A 21,635-nucleotide genomic window follows, 5' to 3' on the forward strand; every position below is an offset into this window, starting at 1 on the left:
TAGTGTCTCTGCATCCTTACCAACACTTGTTATTTTCATGTGTGTGTGTGTGTGTGTATGCAGGTGTTAAATGGTGATGCTAGTGGGCATGAAGTGGTATCACATGGTGAGTAAACATCTCTTCGTGTGCTTTCTGGCCATTTGTACACATTCTTTGGAGAAATACATATTCAAGTCCTTCGCTCATTTATTTGGATTGCTGGTCTTTTTGTTATTGAATTGTGAGTTCTTTATATATTCTGGATATAAGACTCATCAGATATGTGATTTTCAAATATTTTCTCTCATTCTGTGGCTTGTCTTTTCACTTTCTTAATGGTCCCCTCTAATGCGGAAAAGCTTTTAATTTTAATGATGTCCAATTGACCTATTTTTTCCTTTATTTCATTGCTCTATTTTTGAGTCTTTTATTTTAATAGAAAATACTAAGTAAATAAAGAACATATTTTCAATAGTTTGAAGCACATTAGTCTTTATAATAGTTACCTTTTTATTCCTTCACGATGGTTACATTTCATGATCTTGTTTCTTTGTTCACTGAGAAAACGGAAGCAATGAAAAGACAGCTTCTATATTCTCCCACTACAAACCTCCCTCTGCCTTCCCTTCTGTATCAGGTAATAATTGTCCGTGCTCCCATCTAAGATCAACTCCCTACCTGTGCCCTGGATCCCATGCCTTCTCGCGTAATTAGATTCTGCTCCTATAAATGTCCCTTCTCTCTTGCAGCTTAATTTTTCTCTCTTCTGGACCAGCACTCTTAGCTTCAAACTCGATGTACGAGCTCCCATACTTCAAAACAAAACATGACAAAGACCAAGTAAAATGTGAAAACTTCCTAGACTTCCGCATCCTCCTCCAGCCCTGGTCCCAACATTCCTCTCTGCTTTGTAGCAGGTTACCGGCGACCTCCACATTGCCATATCCCATCGTCAGTTCTCAGGCCTCATCACGCTCAGCCTCCCTGAGCGTTTTAGCGTTTCTTCCTTCGAGTACTTTCTTTCATCCACCTGAATGTCTAATAGGCACCTCACGCTTCAGCACGGCCAATCCACTTCCTGCTGACTCCCCTCCCTCCCCTCTACCTGTTGTTCCCCGAATCTTCCCGTCTCAGGTATTGGCAAGTCCATCCTGCCAGTGGCTCAGGTGCCAAAACTTAGCATCACCCTTGACGCCTTTTCTTTTTCTCTTATGCCATGTTCAATTCAACGGTGCATCATATCGGCCCAACTTTCAAAACATGTCCCCTGTCTGTCTTCTTCTCATCCCTCCAGTACTACTGTCCTGGCCCAAGACATCACTGTTTCCTTCCTGGATACCTGCCGTCACCTCATCACTCGACTGCTTTCAGCATATCAGCAGGGGAAATTTGTTAAAACGGAAGTCAGATCCACGCAAAGCCCTCCAATGCCTTCCCATCTCACGTGAAGCAAAAGGCAAAGTCCTGACCTGGGCCTGTGAGGCTTGATAGAGCCTGACCTCTTGTGACCTCACTGCCCCCTCATTTCCCTCCTCATTGCCGAGGATCGTCTGTCTTGAGGCCTTTGCCTGGAACGCTCGGCCCCCACGTAGCCACGCGGCTCGTTCTCACTTTGTCCATGGCTCAGCTCAAATGTCACCTCAGAACATCCTCTCTGTGACATCCCACTCTGTTCCTTTTCTCTGCTGACATTTGACATCACTTTATATGCCTGTTTATTGTCTATCTCCCTCACCAAAATATAAGCTTCGTGAAGGTAGAGAACTCATTTTGTTTTTCTGTATCTCTAGAGACTAGAAAAGTGCATAGAGCATGGTAGAGGTGTGATAAATGTTAGCGAATGAAAGCTAGTTAGCTAAAATTTTGTTACACGGCTGTGTTGTTTATAACTAATTCGAATCTCCAGTCATTCAACAAAGTCCGTAATTTATTTATATTTCTGTGTAGCTGCGACGAGACACTTAAGTAACTCCGAGGGTCTCCAAGAGGCTTCGCTAAGTGGCATTAATTTTGGCAAATTCACTGTGGATCTAGCCTTGAGCCATATACGTTAAGAAGAGCAGTCTCGGCCATGTTTTAGGGTAGATAGGACCCTAAGATCCTGACTTGTCTCAACTAATCTCCTAAGACACCAGGAGAAAAGACACTACTGATATATTTACAATGAGAAACAATTGTCGAGTGGGCAGATGCTTGCTCCGTTTCACGGGTACCTTCTCTTCTTGGAAGCAGGTTATGTGAGAAGCCAAATGATCAGAAGGGCTTAGTGAACGCAGGACCAGGACTGGGCATTGGCCTCCGCTAGCTTGATATATCATCCCCGTCACATTTGTCCTTGTTCCCATCCTTCCCGATGAGGTGCACATTCCCAGACATCGTTTGGATGGGCAGTGGCAATTTTACCTCTGTGACCCTCCTTGACACATGACACATGCTCTCTTCATAAATACTCACATATTCACTCTTTGAGGTCTCTGTGGGTTAAGAGGCATTTACTCTCTTTAGGGTGACTTTTCCTATTTCTGCTCTGATCCATTGTCATTTTACAATTAATCTCTCTGAAAGCAATTTTTACCCCCCAAATCTGAGCAAGAGAGCCAGTCACTGCCAAGCATCCTCTCTACATAACTATTGTTGCAGAATACTCTGACAGAGAGACGGGACACCAAGGCAATAAGCAGGAAGTAGCGTTTATTGGTGCCGGCACTGGCTCAGCGGATTTCCATCGAAAGGTTGAGCCCCAGTCACAGCGGGGGTTTCCCCCTTTTTATTTTTTTTTTAAGCGAGACAACCCTTGGTTGACCTCACAGTTGCAGGGACCTCGTCAGCTTACAATCCCTTATTTTTTATTTTTTACGCCTATAGCACCCGGTCTTCCTAGGTGGTCTCCCATCCAAGTACTAACCAGGCCCGACCCTGCTTAGCTTCCGAGAGCAGATGGGATTGGGCTTGTTCAGGGTAGCATGGCCATAGACAGAGCCGATGTTCTTTCAATCTGCAAGTCCAGTCAATGTCTTCTTTCGGAGGGTTCGTCTGAGGGGCTCCGTGGAGTCTGAGTGCCCCGCTAGTCTATGACCACTGGCTTAAGCCTGCTATGGTGAATCCAAGGTGTTATCTCGGCAAACTTTAGCACAGCGAGGGTGGACAAGATAACAGTGAATGAGCCCCTCCGAAGAGGCTTCAAGGTTTGGACATTCCATTTCTTGACCCACACCAAATCTCCTGGCCTAAAGGAATGGGCCTCAGTAGTCAGACTAACAGGCAGCCTTTCCCTAACGCAGTGATTGAGAGCAGCCTGCAAAGTAGTACCCAGGGCCTGTAACTGCTGTCTCAGAATTCAGTCTTCTTGGTTGGGGTCAACTTGATTCTTAATAGTGCCACGGGGAGGGCTTCGTCCCAGTGTAGATGTGTCTCCTGACGTAGTTTTCTCAAATGAGCCTTAAGGGTCCTGTTCGTGCGTTCCACCTGTCCTGAACTCTGGGTCGATAGGCGGTATGCAATTTCCATCTAAGATTGTCAAATTTTTGGTTAGTAGCTGCACTATCTCCGCTACAAAGGCTGGTCCGTTATCTGAGCCAATGGTAATTGGTAGCAGTCTGGCTACTTCTCGGGCCTTCTCAGTCTGGGTCGGATAAGCCTCCACCGAACCGGAATACGAGCACACAAAGACCAAGAGGTACTTGTAGCCCCGGGTTGGGGGCATCTCAGTGAAGTCTACTTCCAGGTCCTCCAAGGGTGTTCCTCCCACACTCTGGACTCCTGGAGGGGCCTGTGGCCTCCATCGTGGGTTGTTTCGAGCACATACCTCACATCGTTCACACACTATTCGGGAGCTGCCAGAGAGCCGGGGGATGTAGAAATACTGGCCCAATGTGGTTTCAAGAGCTGTCCAGCCAATGTGGCTGTTCCGAAGGAACTGTCTGACAAAGGCTGGGGCCAGGGCCTCAGGAATTGCTATTCGCCTGTCTTCAAACTTCCACCAAACTTCAACTTACCTAGAGAGGTAACTCCCATTTTCGGTCTTAAACCAGGCAACCTCATGCTATGACTACTTAGGGTCCCACTCCGCTAAAGGACTGGGGAACAGGGCGGCAGTCAGAGTTGTTGGTTCTGTTACCCTCTCAGAGGCCACGAGCTTTTGCTTCGTGATCCGCTTTGTCCCTGAGCAGTCACAGGGTCTTCTTTTTGATATCCCCGGCAATGCATGACTGCCACTCTCTTAGGGGCCCAGACAGCATCTGGGAGCTCAAGGATCTCTTTTTCACACTTTGTCTTTTCCCCCTGAGTTGATTAGGCCTTTTTCTTTATATAAAGTCCCATGTACATGGAGAGTGGTAAAGGCATATTTAGAGTCAGTATATATGTTGACATGTACTCCTGCTGCCAGCTAGAGGGCTCGGGTCAGTGCAATGAGCTCTGCCTTCTGGGCTGAGGTTCCCCTAGGCAGAGGTTTCGCCTCAATGGTGCAATGTAGGATCACCACAGCATATCCTGCAAGGCATTCTCCTCCCTCAAGAAGCTGCTACTATCAGTGTAATATTCCACATCAGGGTCCTTGAGGGGCTGGTTTGTCAAGTCGGGTCGGCTGGAAAATACTTCATCCATGACTTCAATGCAATCGTGGTCTGGCTGGCCAGGCCCAACGGGTAGCAAGGTGGCTGGGTTCAGGGTTCACACTACCTCTAGGCAGATGTGTGGATTCTCATACAGCATCCCTTGGTATCTGACCATCCAGGCATTGATTAGCCAAAATCGTCCCTTATACTCCAGTAATGTTACTACTGAATGTGGTACCTGAACTGGCAGTTCTTGCCCCATAGTCAGTTTGTCGGCCTCTGACACAAGGAGGGCCATGGCTATGAGTACTCATGAGCAGGCTGGCCAGCCCTGGGTGACAGAGTCAAGTTGTTTAGAGAGATAGGCCACTGGGTGATGCCAGTTCTCAACACTGAGCCAGGACCCCGACTGCAACGCCTGCCCATTCATGTACATACAGGAAGAAGGGTGTGGAGAGGTCAGGCGATCACAGACCGGGCACACTGGTGACCGCCTGCTTAATGTCTTCAAAGGCCTTTTGTCGTGCCTGTTCCCACACTAGGGGCTCTTGTTCGCCCCGCTTTGTGGCCTCATACAAGGGTTTCGCCAAGACAGAGAAGCTAGGTATCCAGACCCTACAGAACCCCACAGCCTCTAGGAACTCCCGAACCTGGAGCCGGGTAGAGGGGATGGGTATCAAGCAGGCAGCCTGTTTTCCTGCCGGGTCATGTTGGCGTTGCCCCTGGGATATGTGGAAGCCAAGGTATTTAACTTTCTCCTGACAGATTTGGGCTTTTTTTCTGGAAACCTTATAGCCGGCTTCCGAGAAGAGGGTGAGGAGTGTTTGTGTTCTCTCCATACATTCTCCTTGGGTTTTCCCTGACAGCAGTAGGTTGGCTATTGGAGTAAAATGCAGCCGGTCCAGTCCACTGGGAAAGCTTTTAGGTCAGAGGCCAGTGCTGTTCTGAAAACGATTGGAGAGTTTTTAAAACCTTGAGGCAATCTCGTCCAAGTTAGCTGGCCTTCGTCTCCACTCTAGGATTTTCCCACTGGAAGGCAAAGATCGGCTGGCTCTGAGGGGCCAGGCCTATGCAGAAAAAGGCATCCTTAAGATCCAGATATGTGAAGAAGGTTGTGTCCATGGGGATGAGTCCCAGGAGGGTGTACGGACTGGGGATGATTGGGTGCAGGGTGACGGTAGCCTGATTCACAGCCCGCAGGTCCTAGACTGGCCGATAATTGTAGGTCCCTAGTTTTTGGACCAGTAGGAGAGGCGTATTCCATGGTGACTGGCACTGCTGAAGGATCCCATACTTAATGAGTCTCTCCAGATGTCTATGGATCCCAATCTGTGCCTTGTGAGGGATGAAATACTGTTTCTGACGTATGGGCTCTGTTCCTGGTCTGAGCTCTACCAGTACTGGGGGAATATTCCAGGCCAGTCCAGGGGGATTGTCTTCAGCTCATGCCCCAGATAATTTGAAGGGGAGCTCAGGTCCAGGTTGTGGCCGTGTCTCATTCACATTCAGGCAGTCGTCATTCAAACACCACCCTCTACCCAAATAAACCTGAGAGGTCATGGTTTCATCTCCCTCCAGAGACTACTCGGGTGACCTTGGGAGTTGATCAGACTCCCCTTCTGCCTCTTTAGCGGCAGGTCAAATACCAAGACCCGGGTTCTCACCGCCCTCATCGGGCAGTGCTCCTGTGCTGGTTCCTGCGCCTCGCCAGTTTCTGTTGGGCTCTCGAAGCCACCGCCCCGGTCCGCTAGAAGAGTCGTTTTCCCCTGTGGACAACAGGTCCACTGGCACCAGGTGGGGTCTGCTTCTCCCAGCGCCCCGGGGGCCAAACTCTGACAAGGGAGGTGAAAACTAACCGTCTCCAATCCCGAACGAGCCCACAGAAATGTTGCAGGATACTTGGACAGAGAGATGGGCCACGGAGGCAACAAGCAGGAAGCAGCGTGTATTGGTGCCGGCGCTGGCTCAGTGGATTCCCAGCCAAAGGCTGAGCCCATCACAGTGGGCTTTCCTTTTTATACACGTCTTATACTTCCTCCTAGTTACAGACTTGCATGTTTTTTCTACATAAGGAAAGTGTATTTTATTGGTTGGCGGGCCGTAAGGGAAAGTGAATAACTTTCAACCATCCTAGGAAGCGGTTAGCTCAGGCCTCGCTACCACACTATAATTTCATTAGACATATTATTATATATATATATCTATAATTTGGATAGACATAGTCCTATGATACTTTAAAAAAGGGGTATTCTTTATAATAAAATAGCTAGGGACAATCTAAAAGGGATATGTAATACCTCTGCACTAAATCTTACGAAACAGAGGACTTGTACTCATAAAATGTTAAAAATTCTTACAAGTCAATAAGACTGACAACCCAATATAAAAATAGGCAGAAGACGTGAATAACCACTTATTAAAGAGCATAACCGAATGACCAATCAGCAGATTGAAAAGTGCTTACAGTCCTTAATCATCAGAGAAATGCAAATGAAAACTGCAATGAAATTTCATTATAAAGCTGCCAAATGGATGAAATTAAATGCAGCAACCGGAACCCACATAATACTACTGGTGGCAGTATAGGTTGGTTCTGCCCCTTCGAAAACCATTTGAGAGTTCTTACTAAAGCTGGATACAGGGATATACATGATCCAGAAATTCCACACTGAGTATGTATGCAAGAGGGATGAGGCATATGTCTACAAAAAAAAAAAAAAGTGCAAGAATGTTCAGAGCAACAATACTCAAAAAGCTCCAAACCGGAACTAACCTGTATCTCCATCAGTAGGAGAAAGATACACTGTGGTAGTAGAGAATACTCCTCAGCGATGAGAAAGAATGAACCATTACCTCCGACAACGTGAAGAATATCACGGATGTAATGTTGAGTAAAAGAAGTTAGATACAAGTGTAGACTGTACGATCCATATATGTGAAGTTATAAACAGATGTAAACTAACCTCTAGTGATAGAGTTCAGAATAGTGGTTACTTGGTGATGATGGTGGTGGTGGTGGTGGCACTGGTGGCGGCAATGATGGTAGTGATAAAGGGCTATCTACTGGGAGGAAGTCTGCCAGATATTGGACATTTTCTATGTCTTGATTTAAGTGATAGTTACGTGGGAGTAAACACAGATGAAAATTCATACAGCTCAATAGGGAGCATTACAGAGATGGGAGATAAGTAGAAAGGCCTTAATATTTGTACGCTTTACTGTATAAGTTGTACTTTAATAATGTTTTAAAAATGAGTTGGTACTTCACCTTAAAAAACAGTAAAGTATGCCATATGTCCTTAAAGTTAAAAAAAAAAATTAACTCCTTAAAATGTGGACTTATTTATCGCCATAGAGTTCCTTAGATCCACTTCGGGAAAGAAAAATACCATTTTAATTCACATGAAAAATTTAGTCTTTTATATTTAAAAATTAAAATGAATCAAAATGTCATTCAAATGCTTTATTTAGTGTATTTGGATCTGGCACAACATGCGGTGTTACACAAAAGTTTTGTTGATATGGCAGACCTGCTCTGAGATGGCCCCCAGTCATCTCTACCTTCTGGTATTCACGCCCTTCTGTAATCTCTTCTTTTCGAGTGTGGGTGGAATCTGTGATTTGTTTCTATCCAATGGAATACACCAAGCTTTGGTTACGTGAGACTGTAAATGAGATCATGCTAGTGCACTCTGTTGCCTTCTCGGCTTACATGCTTTGATGAAGCAAGCCGCTATGTTTGGAGAGGCCTGCATGGCCAGGAACTGAGAGGGGCCTCGGTAAACGACCAACAAGACATCAGCACCTTCACTCCAACAGAACTGAATCCGGCCAACTAACACGTGTGGGAGTGGATCCTTCCACAGTTGAGCCTTCAGATGAAACCCCAGTCCTAACAGCATTAATACGACCTTGTTGAGAGACCCTTAAGCAGAGGGAGGAGCCAGCTAGGCCACGTCCAAATTCCTGATCCAGAGAAACCGTTTGATACTAAACGCGTGTTGTTTTTAGTAGCTTAAAGTTTGTGGCAAATTGTAATACAGCAATAAATAACTAACAAAATAGAATAGGCATTATACCTTCCAAGAGTGAACAATCTGAGCTGATTACTGTTATGGATTGAATGTTTGCATGCCCTAAAATTCGTGTGCGGAAGCACTAATCCCTAAACCCCATGTGACTGTCTTTGGAGATGGGGCTTCTAAGGAAGTAATTAAGGTTAAATGAAGTCATAAGGGTAAAGTCTCCTTATAAGAAGAGACACCAGAGAGCTTGTGCAGGAGCAAGGAGGCACTTGTGCGTGCTCACGTGCACACATGTTCTTTCTCTCTCTCTGCTATGTGAAGACATGGTGAGAAAGCTGCTATCTACAAGCCAGGAAGAAAGTCTTCACCAGAAACGGGCCATGTTGGCACCAAGATCTTGGACTTCCCAGCCTCCAGAACTGTGAGAAATAAATTTCTGTTGTTTAAGCCCCCCATTCCGTGGTATTTTGTTAGGGTAGTTCATGCTAAGAAAATTACCAACTTGTTTGTTTGTTTTAGCCAGATTAACCACCAAATTGAAACGATTGCATGGAAATACTGGGCAACCTAAGTTGTCTTTAAATAATCAGTAATAACATAATTCAAGTGCCAAATGTGCCAGGCACTGTTTCGTGCTTTGGCCTTAATTTTAACAATATAGTCAGCATTCCTACCTTTATGGACCTTACATTTTAGTGAGGATGATGGAATAATTTAAAAAATTAACAAGGAAGTTCTGGTTATATGATAAGGACTATAATGCAAATAAACAGTTCAGATAAGGTGGTCTGGGAAGGCATCTATGAAGCGGTGACATTTGAGCTTTGACAGACTGTGAATGAGTCAGCTATTGAAGAACTAGGCAGTACTGCAGGTGGGGACAAGTATGAAGGCTCAAAGGTGGAGGAGCTTAGCATGGTTAAGAAAAAGAAGAGAGGCCAGTAAGACTGAAGTACAAGCAGGAAAAGGGAAGAGTTTGAAATGAGGCTGGAGAGAATAATCTAAGAGCCAGATGATGCAGGGCCTCGTAAGCCATTGTTAAAGTTTGAATTTATTCTAAGAGCAATAGGAAGCCATTAAATTGGGTTTTAATGCAGGGGAGTGATAAAATCCAGAGCATGGTGTGAAGCCCAGCTGCTGTATGGAGAATGACTGAATAAAAGAATGAATGAAAGAAGAATACCAAGGCTACTGCGAAGGTCTAAGAGAAGACGGTGGCTAAGATTGCAGTGGCGGCAGAGGAGATGGAGAGAAAGGGATGGATTTCAGATGGATTTGGGAGGTGGAATCGATGGGACTTGATCATAGATTTGGATATATGGGCAGTGAGGGAAAGGTAGAAATCAAGGATACTGATTTGTTGATTTGGCTTGAGCCCGGAACATCACTGTGCTGTTGACTGTGGGGCAGAGACTAGAGGAGGTACGTGTGTGAGGCCAGTACTAATTAACAAGCTATCATGGTTCTTTCTTTCCTACAAATGGTAGAAGACACATTCTTCAAAACAGAAACTAACAAACATCTAAAAGGCAAATGAGCATTTAATGAGAAGACAGCTCAAGAGATACAATACTCGGATGAAAGTATTGTTATTATTTTTACTTTTGTGTATCATAAATTTTTTTTTATCAAAAATTTAAAAAAGGATGCATCATTAATAGCCCAACGAATTCTTGTACTTTATTATTACGATGAAAGTCTCTGTATCACACAGTATCTCCAATTATTACTACCTAAATGACACTGAAACATAATCCGGGCAGTTTCCATTATGGAGAGCGGGTCTGCTCTCAAAAACATTTTTGTGCATTTTTCTGATTTGAATGCACTGTGGACCTAAGAGAACTTGTTTTGGAATTCTTTCCACTTTTTGACACTGTGTGGAAAATACACTCTGAGCTATACTTAACATCTTTGCAAACATCTTCTCCTCTCTTAGCAGCTGGGGTGGGGAAAGGGCTGCAGTGAGGGGCAGGAGCTGTGGAGACAGGCAGCAGCTGGAGGGAGTGGGCAGGGGCCCTGAGGACAAGCAAGGCAAGGCTAACAATACTGGTATTGTCTTAAGCAGTATCCTAGTTACTGGCTTTATCTCACTCCTTTCTTTGGCTCAAGTTATAGCTTTAATTGGGTCCTAAACATTGGGAATATGTGAACACCTAGCTCATTACTCACTTGTGAAAGTTGAGTTGGATTAGATTACAGTGGTGGAGTTTATGTAAGGCCCTTCCGGACCTTCAACATGACCCCAAAATACAATTCTTGCTTTCAGAGTTTATAACCTCCATCTCCAGCCCTGACTTCCTTCAGCTCCTGAAGCATCTTTTCAGTTGCCTGATAGACGTTTCTGAAAGTCCTACAGGCGCTGCAAAATCAACCCATATCAAACTACTCTCATCCGGTCACCTAGTTATCTCCTTGATTTCACTTACTGGTAGCATCATTCACCCTTTCTGGAAGCTTTATAATCATTTGTCTTCTTAGACTCCATCACCTCTCACCACCACAATTAACTGCATCACCTAAATATTTCTCAAATTGTTCCCTTCTTTATTTCAAGCTTCATCTCTTATCTGAGCCATGGCAAGATCCACCTCACCTATCTTCAAACTTCAAGATCTCTCCCAGTTTAAATTCATCCCATACTCTTTGATCTTTCAATATAAATGTGATCTTTCAGTGGCTTCCGCATTCACAAGATAAAATCCAAACCTCTCAGAATGGCCTCAGGTCTGAAGTCAGAGGTCAGTTACCTCTGCGGGGGCCTTGTCTGACCACTCTATGTAGAGCTACCCATAATTCTACCACCTAATTTATTTCATTCATGGTTCTTATCACAATCTGTAATTCCTGCCTCTGATTATGGGCTTATTATCTGCCCCCAGCCCCTAGAAATCAAGGTCAAAATGAATCAGAGATCTTGATTGTATTTTTCGTAGTGGAAAATAGACCCCAGCTTAGCACCTTTCCTTTTTTTAAAAATTGTTCCCTCTACCTGATATGCTCTTCTACTCCTGTCCACTTACAAAATCTTAACTTTTCTATTAGGACATTTCTAAAGTCACTTATGTAAAATCTACCTTGACTCCACCTTCAAGTGTAGTTCCTTTTAACCATCTTCAGCAATCAACATGGTACCTAGCACATTCCAGGCACTAAATATTCTTTAGTTGTGCTGTCGAGCTGCCTTGTTCTATGGAAGGCTGAAACAAAAAAAGTTTGGAGCAACTACAGAGTGATATCCATCTCTTCTTTACTGCTGAGATGTCAGGCAGAGGATGGCCATCAGCTCAAGAAGTTCCCATTATTTTAAAGTACATCATCAGTGTCTGCCTTTATGAGCAGTTTTAAAGACCATAGACTTAGGATTTTACTGATTTCACTGGATCTCAGATTTCCAAACTTTTAAGGACAGGTCTGCTACTGGGTCCCTAACCAAAGCCATTTTGATGACAAGAGGGTAAAGAATAAGTGTAAGAGATGAGAATCAAATATAAGCCTGTCTCCACATCGGGGCTGTTCAATAAAAATGAGGGTGCATAATTTAAAATTTTCTAGTAGCCACATTTAAAAATGCAAAAGGAAACAAGTGAAATTTTCATATTTTATTTAATGCAACATATCCCAAATACGATCTAAAATATCAATGAAGTATTTTACTCTTTTGCTCATATCAAGATCTCTGAAATCCGAGTTTATTTTGCACTTACAGTATACTTATAAATGACTATCCCCATTCCAAGTGCTCAAAAGCCCCATGTGACAAACGGCTATCATAGTGGATGCCAGTGGGTTTAGATCCTGTGTTTTTTCCACTGAGCCATAAGTCCTAGAACTCTACACGTTCTGGGAAAAAAAGAAAATCCTTTGTCAAATTGCCGGAGGCTTTACAAGTGCACATTAGCATGTTAGTATATTTAAAGAATCTACAACTTTAACCTTCCCAGATTCCTTCCCGCCTGCCCTTCCATTACCCTTCTGTGTGACACTTTAGAACACGTTCTAATTCAAAACAGCGAAGGATTATGAGCATTCAGACGGTCTCAGGCACTCTTTCTCAAACTTTTGCTGGGAGTGGGGAGAAAGACTCCCAGGTCCCACTTCAGGGATAGATTTGGGTTGGAAAACACAGCCTCAGAAAAATTATGGCAGAAACAGCCTTGGCTAAACCCCCAACGGTTACAGCTTTACCTATGAGTTCCAGAGCACCATTTGTTAAAGAATGAAATTAACTCGTGCTCCAGAATCTGTCATCAATCCTACCCTGAGAATTTTTTCATCGAATACTTCTTAAACGCCTGCGTACATACATCGGCGGACGAAACAGCCGAAATGCTCTGTCGGGGGGCAGGAGGGTTAACGCAAGTCCAGCGGGGAAGGTGGGGCCCTAATACCTCTGCGCCCTCTGTACCAGCTGCGCTAAGCACCCCTCTTGCACTATCATATTTAACAAGAATTAAGTTTATTCTCAGTGCAGAACAGTACGAAGAGGCTGGGTAACTAGTTACAACCCAAGGCACCGACCCGCGTGGCCGCATTCCGAGCCCCGCGCTCGCGAGGCACATGGGGCACGCGTGGGTGCCTCAGTCCCCTCCAAGCACCTTCACGGACTCGGGCCGGGAGCGCAGCCGCAGCGACCTCAGGCGGCGAGGACGGCAGGACCCCACAGTGCGCCCAAAGCGGCGCCTCGTGGTCCTGGGGCTTCACCGAGCTTTTCCTCGCGCCGTTCAGGCCGCGTCACCCCCGTCGGTCACGACAGCGTCTCCCCGTGAAGGACGACTCACCGCCGGGGCTTGCCGCACGGCTCCCAACCGACGCACCGCACCCCCGCAGAAGCGTGACGGGGATGGGGCGGAAATCGCTAGACCGCCGGCTGCCTTCCGAACTACACTTCCCGTGAGGCTTCGCGGCGCCGGACGGCCTCTGCGCAGGCGCGCGCACGGCGTGCGTGCCGGCGTCAGCGGTTCTAGAACGTTGCTGTGGTAGCGCTCGGGCGCCATGTTAGGACGAAGGGGAAGGAGGAGAAGCGCTTAAAGCGGCGGGAGCGGGTGCGGGAGTGGGGTTGGACCCAGGGCTGAGGCAGGCCCCCCTCCCTCCCGCCTCAGTGGATCATGCCCAGGGCGGCAGCGGCCGCGGTTGCGGGGGGGAAGTGACTGGGCGGTGCCGGCGCAGGAGACGATGCCGTTGTAAGTGATCTGTATTCTGTTTTCTCTCGCACGCCGGCGGGGCCTTGGGGGCGTCGGGGGGAGGGGGGAGGGGTGGCGCGCTAGCCGGGCCCCGGCCCCGGCCCCGGCCCCGCGGGGGAGGCAGGCGGCACCGGGGCTCTTCCTGTTTCCTCACCCGCTCGCCGCCGCACTTCCCTAGTGCCGGGTTCCCACTTCCCCCCACCCCTCCCTGGCTTCAGCGGCCGTCGGGCCGGGGGCCTTCCCCTTCCGGGAGAGCCGAAGGAATCTCTGTCCCTGCTACTCCCGCTTCTCCGCCCCCTCCGAAACACCACGGCGGTGTCCGGCGGCGGGGAAGGGAGGCCCTGCCCCTCGCGGGGTCTGCACACGGGCTTCGGGCTCGTCCTCCGCGGCTCCCCGGCCCCTTTCGCTGCGTCGGTTCCCGGTGTCCCTCCGCTGCGTCGCTCTCTTCCTGGGGTTTCCAAGATGACCAGTCTCGCTCCAGGGTTAACCCGCTTCCACGTCCGAGCGTGTCTGGGCGCTAGTTAACAGGCCCGTTCTGAGCGTTGAGCCTGCTCTTTGAACCCCTCCTCCCCCGCCGCAGTCCTCCCTAGCCTTTCCGCCGCCCGAAAAGGGGGTACTTTCCAGGGCGCCCTCCGAAACGCCTCGGCTTCCGCATCGCTCGGCCTGTTCTGTTTTAATAGGATAGACGGCTTGCAACCTGCTTCCTTCTCCTTCCATCTCTTAGTGATACTTTGTGTTTTTCTGATTGTGGATTTTAAAGCTAATCCGTCTGTGCCTTCTGATCTCACTAAGCCTGCATCGTGTACTTTTCTTTTTCCTCCTAAGGATTTAAAAAAGTTTTTCTTTCTCATTGAAAGAATGGGAAGTAATTTGAAAACTCACTGTTGGGATAGAAAGGTGACAGCTTATCTTCTGCGTTTATATAAGTGTTGAGGCCTATATAGTGAGACTGCATTTCTTTCATTTTAGAAGAGTGAGGAGTAAGTGCCTCTCTGAGCCGAGGGACCGTGTTTTCTTCTTCGTAGCGGCAAAACGAAGCGTGTAATTGATACCCGAAGTTTTACTTACATGCAAAATAAAGCCTTTATGGTTTCTAGACACGTAATGTAGCACCTCTGGTTTTATTTTTTTAAGTAGACAGTTTCTTTTCTGCACCTATCACCGATTATAGTTTTACGTTTTTATTTACATGTGAGCGTCCATATGCGAATCTGTGTATGTCTCTTTACAGGTGAGGCTCTAACTTTGACACAGGCTTAGACATCTGTCAAGATATTAGACACCTAATACATTTTACACAATATTTTAAAAAGGAATTTCATAACGCCTGCCTTCTCACCCATTCCTGTCATTTTAAGAGGCCTATCAACATTATTTTTGTAACGAGAATATTTGTTTTAATTAAACATACAGACCTAATTTTAGAATCTGCACCATCCCTGTTAATTGATTCATCCTTTCATGGAAGGGTAAAAAGAGGCGCTAGGAGAACCTAGTCTAAGCAAAATTTTTGTGACCTTTTTCTGCTCAGCAATAATTAAAATAAACCTAAATGTTTGCAGTGATTCCATGTGATTTCTTTGTGTTAGCTCACATTTTTTTGCTGCGTTTGAAAAGGGACTTCTCTTTCTGATAATCATTTGTTTTAAAAATTGATCAGTGAAAGGAAATGTGCGCCTTAAAAGCCTTTCGTAAGAACATAGCTTAAGTAATAAATTTTCTTTCTAGAAATTAAGTCTTTTTATACCTACTTTTTTCAGACTAACTTTGAGGGGAGAGGTGTACATTTCCTATACAGACCTAAGTCCTTCCAATTTTTTGACAGTAATTCAAAGGTAGAAAATGGAAGACGGAGTCAAGACAGCAGATTTACACACAGATATTGCTTTTCTAGTGTGTTTCTTGAAATGTGAACAATATGGCCAGTTTTTCATAAGCTGGCCTTCTCATTTTTAACCCAAAGTGCACTATAGTCCTTTAAAGTAAACAATGTAAAGACCGAAGCCTGCATAGTTAAATAGGTCTTATTCCTCACTAATTCGCGTTCTTTTTCATGTTTGATGTTTTAAATTGTGATTTCCACCTTATATTGTGTTTGACTTCCACCTTCATTTTTGGTATGCCTGACCTGTTAAATTTCGGTGGGTGGGTAGGGTTGAGGCATAGACTGCAGTTGAGTTGATTTATTGAAGTTTATACCATAGATATTGAAGTTTAGGTCATTACAAAACATTGCGAACACGGGTTCATCTTTTGTCTAAAAGTCAAATGTAATTGCCCATATAATTTTGAAAGGCTCATGTGATTTAAGAGCCATGGTGATTAAAGCTTCAAAAAATGTTGGTAGAGTTTCTCACGTAGGTATGATCGACATTTTGGGCTGTATAATTCCTTGCATTGGGCTGCTGTCTTGTGTTTAGTAGGGTGTTTTTAACAACACCCCTGACCTCTACCTGCTAGATTTCAGAAGCCCTGCCTCCCCATCTTCCCAGTAGTTATTACTAAAAATGTCTCCTGATACTGCTAAATGTACCCTGGGGTCAAGATCTCTTGGTTGAGAACCACTTCATTAATACAGAGTATAATACCCTTATGGAAACTACATTTCACTTTCTTCCCTACTCTATGCTGGTCAGATCATTATTTGCATCATCTCAGTTCTGGCTATCACACTTCTAATAGAGTAACCAGTATCAGTGACCTAGTTAGCATTTGTGCCACATTCATACACTCTGGTTGAAGTTACTGGCAAAGATATTTAGCAAGACTTGGGGGAGACAGTAGCTTTTCTCCCAAATATTTGTGGCGCTGTCACAAAAAGGAATTGAAGTAGTTTCATGTAGCCACCGCAGGCAGAACTGGGACCTGTTAGCGGATACTGATATTGTGTGGCAGTGGTTCACAGAATGCAATCTGTGGAAGCCTGGAGGGTGTGGGTCCCTGAGTTCCTTTCAGGGATTACATAAAATCCAAACTATTTTCATAACAATGCTGAGATATTACGTCTTTTTTACTCTGTTGATACTTGCATCAGTGGTGCAAAAGCAGTGATGGCAAATGCTGTTCATTCCTTAGGAAGAGTTAAGGCAGAGGCACCATATTGTACTAGTAGTCACTGTATTTTTTCAATACATATACAGTTAAAAGTCCTTGATGAAGCAGTAAAAATGTTAATTTTATTAAATCTTGACCCTTAAGTTTGTCTTGCTGTGATAAAATGGGAAGTATACATAAAACTGTACACTAAAAAGTAGAATGGTTGTTTAGAGAAGAGCACATATATGATTGGCTTGTGAGCTAAACTAGTGTTTATGGAGATTTTTTTTTACTTGAAAGAACAAGTGATGAACTGTGGATATTCATACTTGACTGTTTAGTATTTACTTGAAAAATGAAGTGAGCCTGTCTCTTTAAGGAAAATAACTGGCCGTATTTGTGACCAGTGATAAATTTTGAGCTTTCAAGCAAAAATTAGAATTTTAGGGAGCTTGTTTCTGCCATTGTGTGCTTGACAGCCTCCCAATTAAAAAAATTTCTCATTAGATTGTTGGTGATATTAATGAATATAGGTTTTTTTTTTTGATAGTCTATAATAATATGTCAATATTTGGAAGATATGTGTAATTCAGTGGACCCACATTTTCCACGTCACCAGTCATAATGTAATACAATCATCTGTGGGTAAAAGGTACCTTTGAAGTGCAAGGTAGACTGATGGCTTTTAATGCAAGAATACAGAGTATCTTGATCTGATTTCAGCTTTCATACTGTAACTCATCTTAATGAAATTATCACTTGTGGAGTTTTGTTGTGGTATCAAAGATACCTACAATTATTTGAAAAGGCTATTAAAATACTCTTGTCCAGTTATAATGGTATGTCAGGTTTTCTTCATATGTGTCTGCCAAAACAGCTTATTGAAAGAGATTGAGTGCAGACGCAAATATGGGAATCCAGCTGTCTTTGATTAAGCCAGAATTAGAGATTTGTGAAAAACAGTGCTGTTCTTCTCACTACATTTCTGTTTGGGAAAACATTGATTTAAAAATGTTATTTATGCTAACATGTAATGGATTTCTTGTTATTAAAATGAATAAACATTAAAAAAATTCCCAGCTATAATTTCCAATGCAGTAAATAATGGCAGACATAAACCAGGTAAACAAAAGCTCTTTGGGGGTCCTCAATGAATTTTAAGAGTTATAAAAGAGTCCTAAAACCAAAAAGTTTGAGAACTGCTGCCGTATAGTAACAGCTAACAGCTGCTCCAAGCTTCTATTACCAGTGGTGGTGTCAGTGCAGCATCTTAGGTGTTATTTATCTATCTATCTATCTATCTATCTATCTATCTACCTACCTACCTACCTACCTACCTACCTACCTACTCAGTCTGGAGGAAAAGACACATGTTATAAATACATTTTTTTGTTGTTAGTGAAAAACAATGCATTTTTTCCCTTCTAACCTGAGAGATTTTGATTCTCAGATTTTAAGATTTAGAGATTTTGTAATGAATTGCTTGCTGCTTAATAAATGTTGGTTACGGTTTTCAAATGTGGCATTTTGCCTTAAGCGTGTTTTCAGTTCACGCTTTTTCGTGGAGAAGTTGGGAGGGAAGTTATTAGAGTTGAGAAAGTTTTTGAGCTTCCTCAATTCTATTCCATGATAACTCTCCACCCCTTAGGCAAAAAAGCCTTCTGGCTTGATAACATACAACTTTTAAAATGTTCTTTTCGATTCATCAGGACATGCCATTCCTTGGTAACTAAGCCCCCTTTAAGTTAACATTACAATTAAAGTTCACCTTCAGTTGCATTTAGCTAGGCAAGTTTACAAAAGCCACTTTCAGGCAAAATGAGGCCATTTGGGTTCTTACCTATTTCTCATCTTTGGTGGGGATGGGAGGCATGTCTTTTATTCTATATGTTCATTGTTTTTATTATTCAACAGCTTTTAAACAATTGCGAATCTCAGTTTATGATTCACAAAATAACAACTGTAGGAGGCATTAGTTCTCCTTAAAGTTGGTTAAATTGAGGTTCAAAGTAGTCACTTGGGTATGAGGACAAGTCGTAGACTGGGCTTTAATTCAAATCTGGGTTCCATGTTCCATTCTCATTCTGGTACTATACCATCTCCTCTTAACCTTTCTGGAAACTGTTTGATCAGCTCAGTCTTTTTACATGTCTTAAGTAGAATGAATTTTCAATATCAAATTTTTGTGTGTAGGACATTTGAATCTCTCTTTTTTTTTTTTACTTGTAACATTTAGTATAGACTTACAGTATGCATAAAGTATAACATACTTTGGAACCGAAGATCTTAGTATATATTTTTAGTGACTTATTTATCTAAAGTCATGTACAGATTGACCAGTTATAGACTCCCAGTTTGTGAGTGGAGTCTGCAGCTTTTTCTATGGAAAGTGTTTGTTTTTTAATCTTTGGATTGCAGGTCTGTAGAATTGTATAGCATTCTTATTTGTGGAAATTCAAGAGTTGGAAAGAAAACAATGTAGGGGTTTTTGGATATCTCTACTTTCTTTCTCTTCTGTCACAGAATTGTCTTTCAAATTTGTATTCCCTCTATATTAAGAATAGTTTTCTTATCATTTTGGTCATCAGAAACATCTACATTGTATTTACGGGAGTTACTGTGTATAGTACCATGATTTAATATATTTTCGACTATTCCCACCTGATAAAGTTTTATACTTTTCCAAAATTTCCATTTTATTTACATTTTCTTCATTTTCAAGTATACTTGGCAAATTGATGCAGGACTGCTGCTATTTGGCTGTTTTTTGTACTACATTTAGCCCCTCTTGAGAGAGAGCAAGGAGCACTTGGAAGTGCCCTTAGGAAGGAAGGAAAATAACTTGGCTGTTGTTATACTTGAATATCAAGTACCCTTTCTCTGCTTAATCAACCTTGTATTTCCAAAGTTTGGCTTTGGGATTCATTGTAACTTATTCCCCTTGGGCATAAACTATTAGTTCATCAATGTTTGAGCCTCTGCTGCTCCTTTCTAGATGGCTGGATGATCCACCTGGAATATGTGTTTTAAGAATATAGTTAGGTTCTAAATATATGTAATACGACTTACACAGAACACGTATGGCAGGCGAATTAGCCATCCTTAGAATAGTTTCTTAGCAAATACATTGTTAGCTCTATGCTTGACTCTAAGCTATTAGCAAACTTAAAACGTTAAACTTATTGTGAAAAAGGAGATTTGTACTGTTTTTTGCTAAGAATTAATATTTAATGCACATTTACATACTTTAGAGAGATCCCTTATTTCTTTTCTGTCCAGTGTCCTTTTTTCCTGCTTAATCTGAATGGGCACATAATATTTTAGGTTGAAGCCCTTTAAACAGCCAGTTAGTGGTTAATTGTTACATTAAATAAGTTAGTGTGATTTAGGTGATTGCTTCTAAAGAATATCAAGCAAGTTAAACTTTCAGTTTTAACAATGAAAACTATGAAGAAATGATAAAGTGTTTTCTGATGGTTGGTAGCTATACATTTTGAGGAAATGTACCTTGCTAATACTATGGGCCACAACATATACCATATACCTAATATGAAGAGCAGGGATTTATCAGTTGTATGAGTATTAACTATTTGGAAAAACACCATTGGTGATACATTGTCCTTTTCTTTTGTGTTACTCATCTGCCTAGACTGCACTCTTCCCCCTCGCCCTTCCATTCAGAGTGCACACTTTTTTAACTTTTTCTTTTGACAGAGTCTTGTTTCTTCGTTTCTGTAATATGTATTTTAAGCTTTTATTTTGCAGTTATCTGCTGTTTAAGTATCTGAATCCGAGGCCAAATTTGAGACTGTTACTAAGAACAGAGATCATCTTTGTATTCCTGATTTTAGCTTGGTTTTTCATACATATTTAGGAGTTCAATAAATTTTAGCCTAAGTATTTATTATACTATACTTTTGGCAAAAATAAGTTAAATGAGCAAAAGGTGCTTTTAGGAAAATTGGTTTGATGAAGTTTGAGAACCTTGGATGCCTTAGTTTTCTGGAGCAATAAATAAAGCATGATTTACTTTGTATTAGCTATTTCTGATCAGAGTATTGCACTGAAAAATCCATTTTTAAAGTTATTTTATTTCTTTAATGTGTTTTGATTAGCATAAACTGAGTTTTTAGCCAATAATTAAAAAGCTATTTATTGTTTTAAACTGAGCATTTATTTGGTGTTCCTCTGCTAGGGAATGATCTTAGGGGGTGATTTTAGCCTCCTTATTATCACAAACTAAATTTGATGGTGAATAGCAGAATTAGAAGATTTTTTTAACTTTTGTTCGACATCTTTAATATTTTTAAGAATAACGAATTGAAACAAAACTTTAAACTGTAAGTGAAATCCTCTCATCAGTTTACTTGGTATGTGTCTGCACATATAGACACAATACACAAATAACTTTTAAAGATATAAGACTGTAGTGCAAGATTTGGAGGCACTTTAGCTTTTATACATAGAGGTTATGATTATAGTCAGCTACCTGTGTTTGTATCCTGGCCCAGTGAATTTAATTATGCTTTTTTTCCCCCTCTCTCTTTAGTTTCTTTATCTGTGAAATGAGAGTTTTAATAGAGTTCTTAAGAACAATTGGGAAAAACGTAAAGTGCTTCACACACTTCTTGGAATATGTTGAGGTTTTGCCAAATACTAGTTTTTATTATAGTTACAGTCTGCAGCTTTTCACCTGACATCATGGTCATCTTTCCATGCAACTACATGTAATAACTACCTTGTTCTTTTTATATCACATAGTATTATGTTGTAAGAATGTACTATAATTAACCAGTCCTATCTTAATGGATATTTAGGTTGTTTCCAGTTTATTAGTGCATTGTATACTGTGCTC

General features: G+C 42.8%; 1 protein-coding gene and 1 pseudogene across 4 annotated transcripts in view; one reads left to right on the forward strand and one right to left on the reverse strand.

The window, feature by feature from the left end:
• Nucleotides 1-2,836: 2,836 nt before the first annotated feature.
• On the reverse strand, nt 2,837-2,955 carry LOC120619792 (uncharacterized; annotated as a pseudogene).
• A 10,571-nt stretch (nt 2,956-13,526) lies between these two features.
• The window catches only part of PAPOLA (poly(A) polymerase alpha), a 58,852-nt gene continuing 50,743 nt past the window's right edge, over nt 13,527-21,635 (forward strand). For 2 of the 4 annotated variants that reach the window (XM_039884175.1, XM_039884176.1), the window contains exon 1: nt 13,527-13,744. In XM_039884175.1, the coding sequence (XP_039740109.1) occupies nt 13,737-13,744 (8 nt within the window). In that variant the 5' untranslated portion in view covers nt 13,527-13,736. The remainder of the gene's footprint in view (nt 13,745-21,635) is intronic. The other 2 variants (XM_039884177.1, XM_039884174.1) reach the window with 1 other exon arrangement.

The sequence above is a fragment of the Pteropus medius genome, unplaced genomic scaffold, assembly GCF_902729225.1.
Source record: "Pteropus medius unplaced genomic scaffold, Ma_sr-lr_union100, whole genome shotgun sequence".
NCBI lineage: Eukaryota > Metazoa > Chordata > Mammalia > Chiroptera > Pteropodidae > Pteropus > Pteropus medius.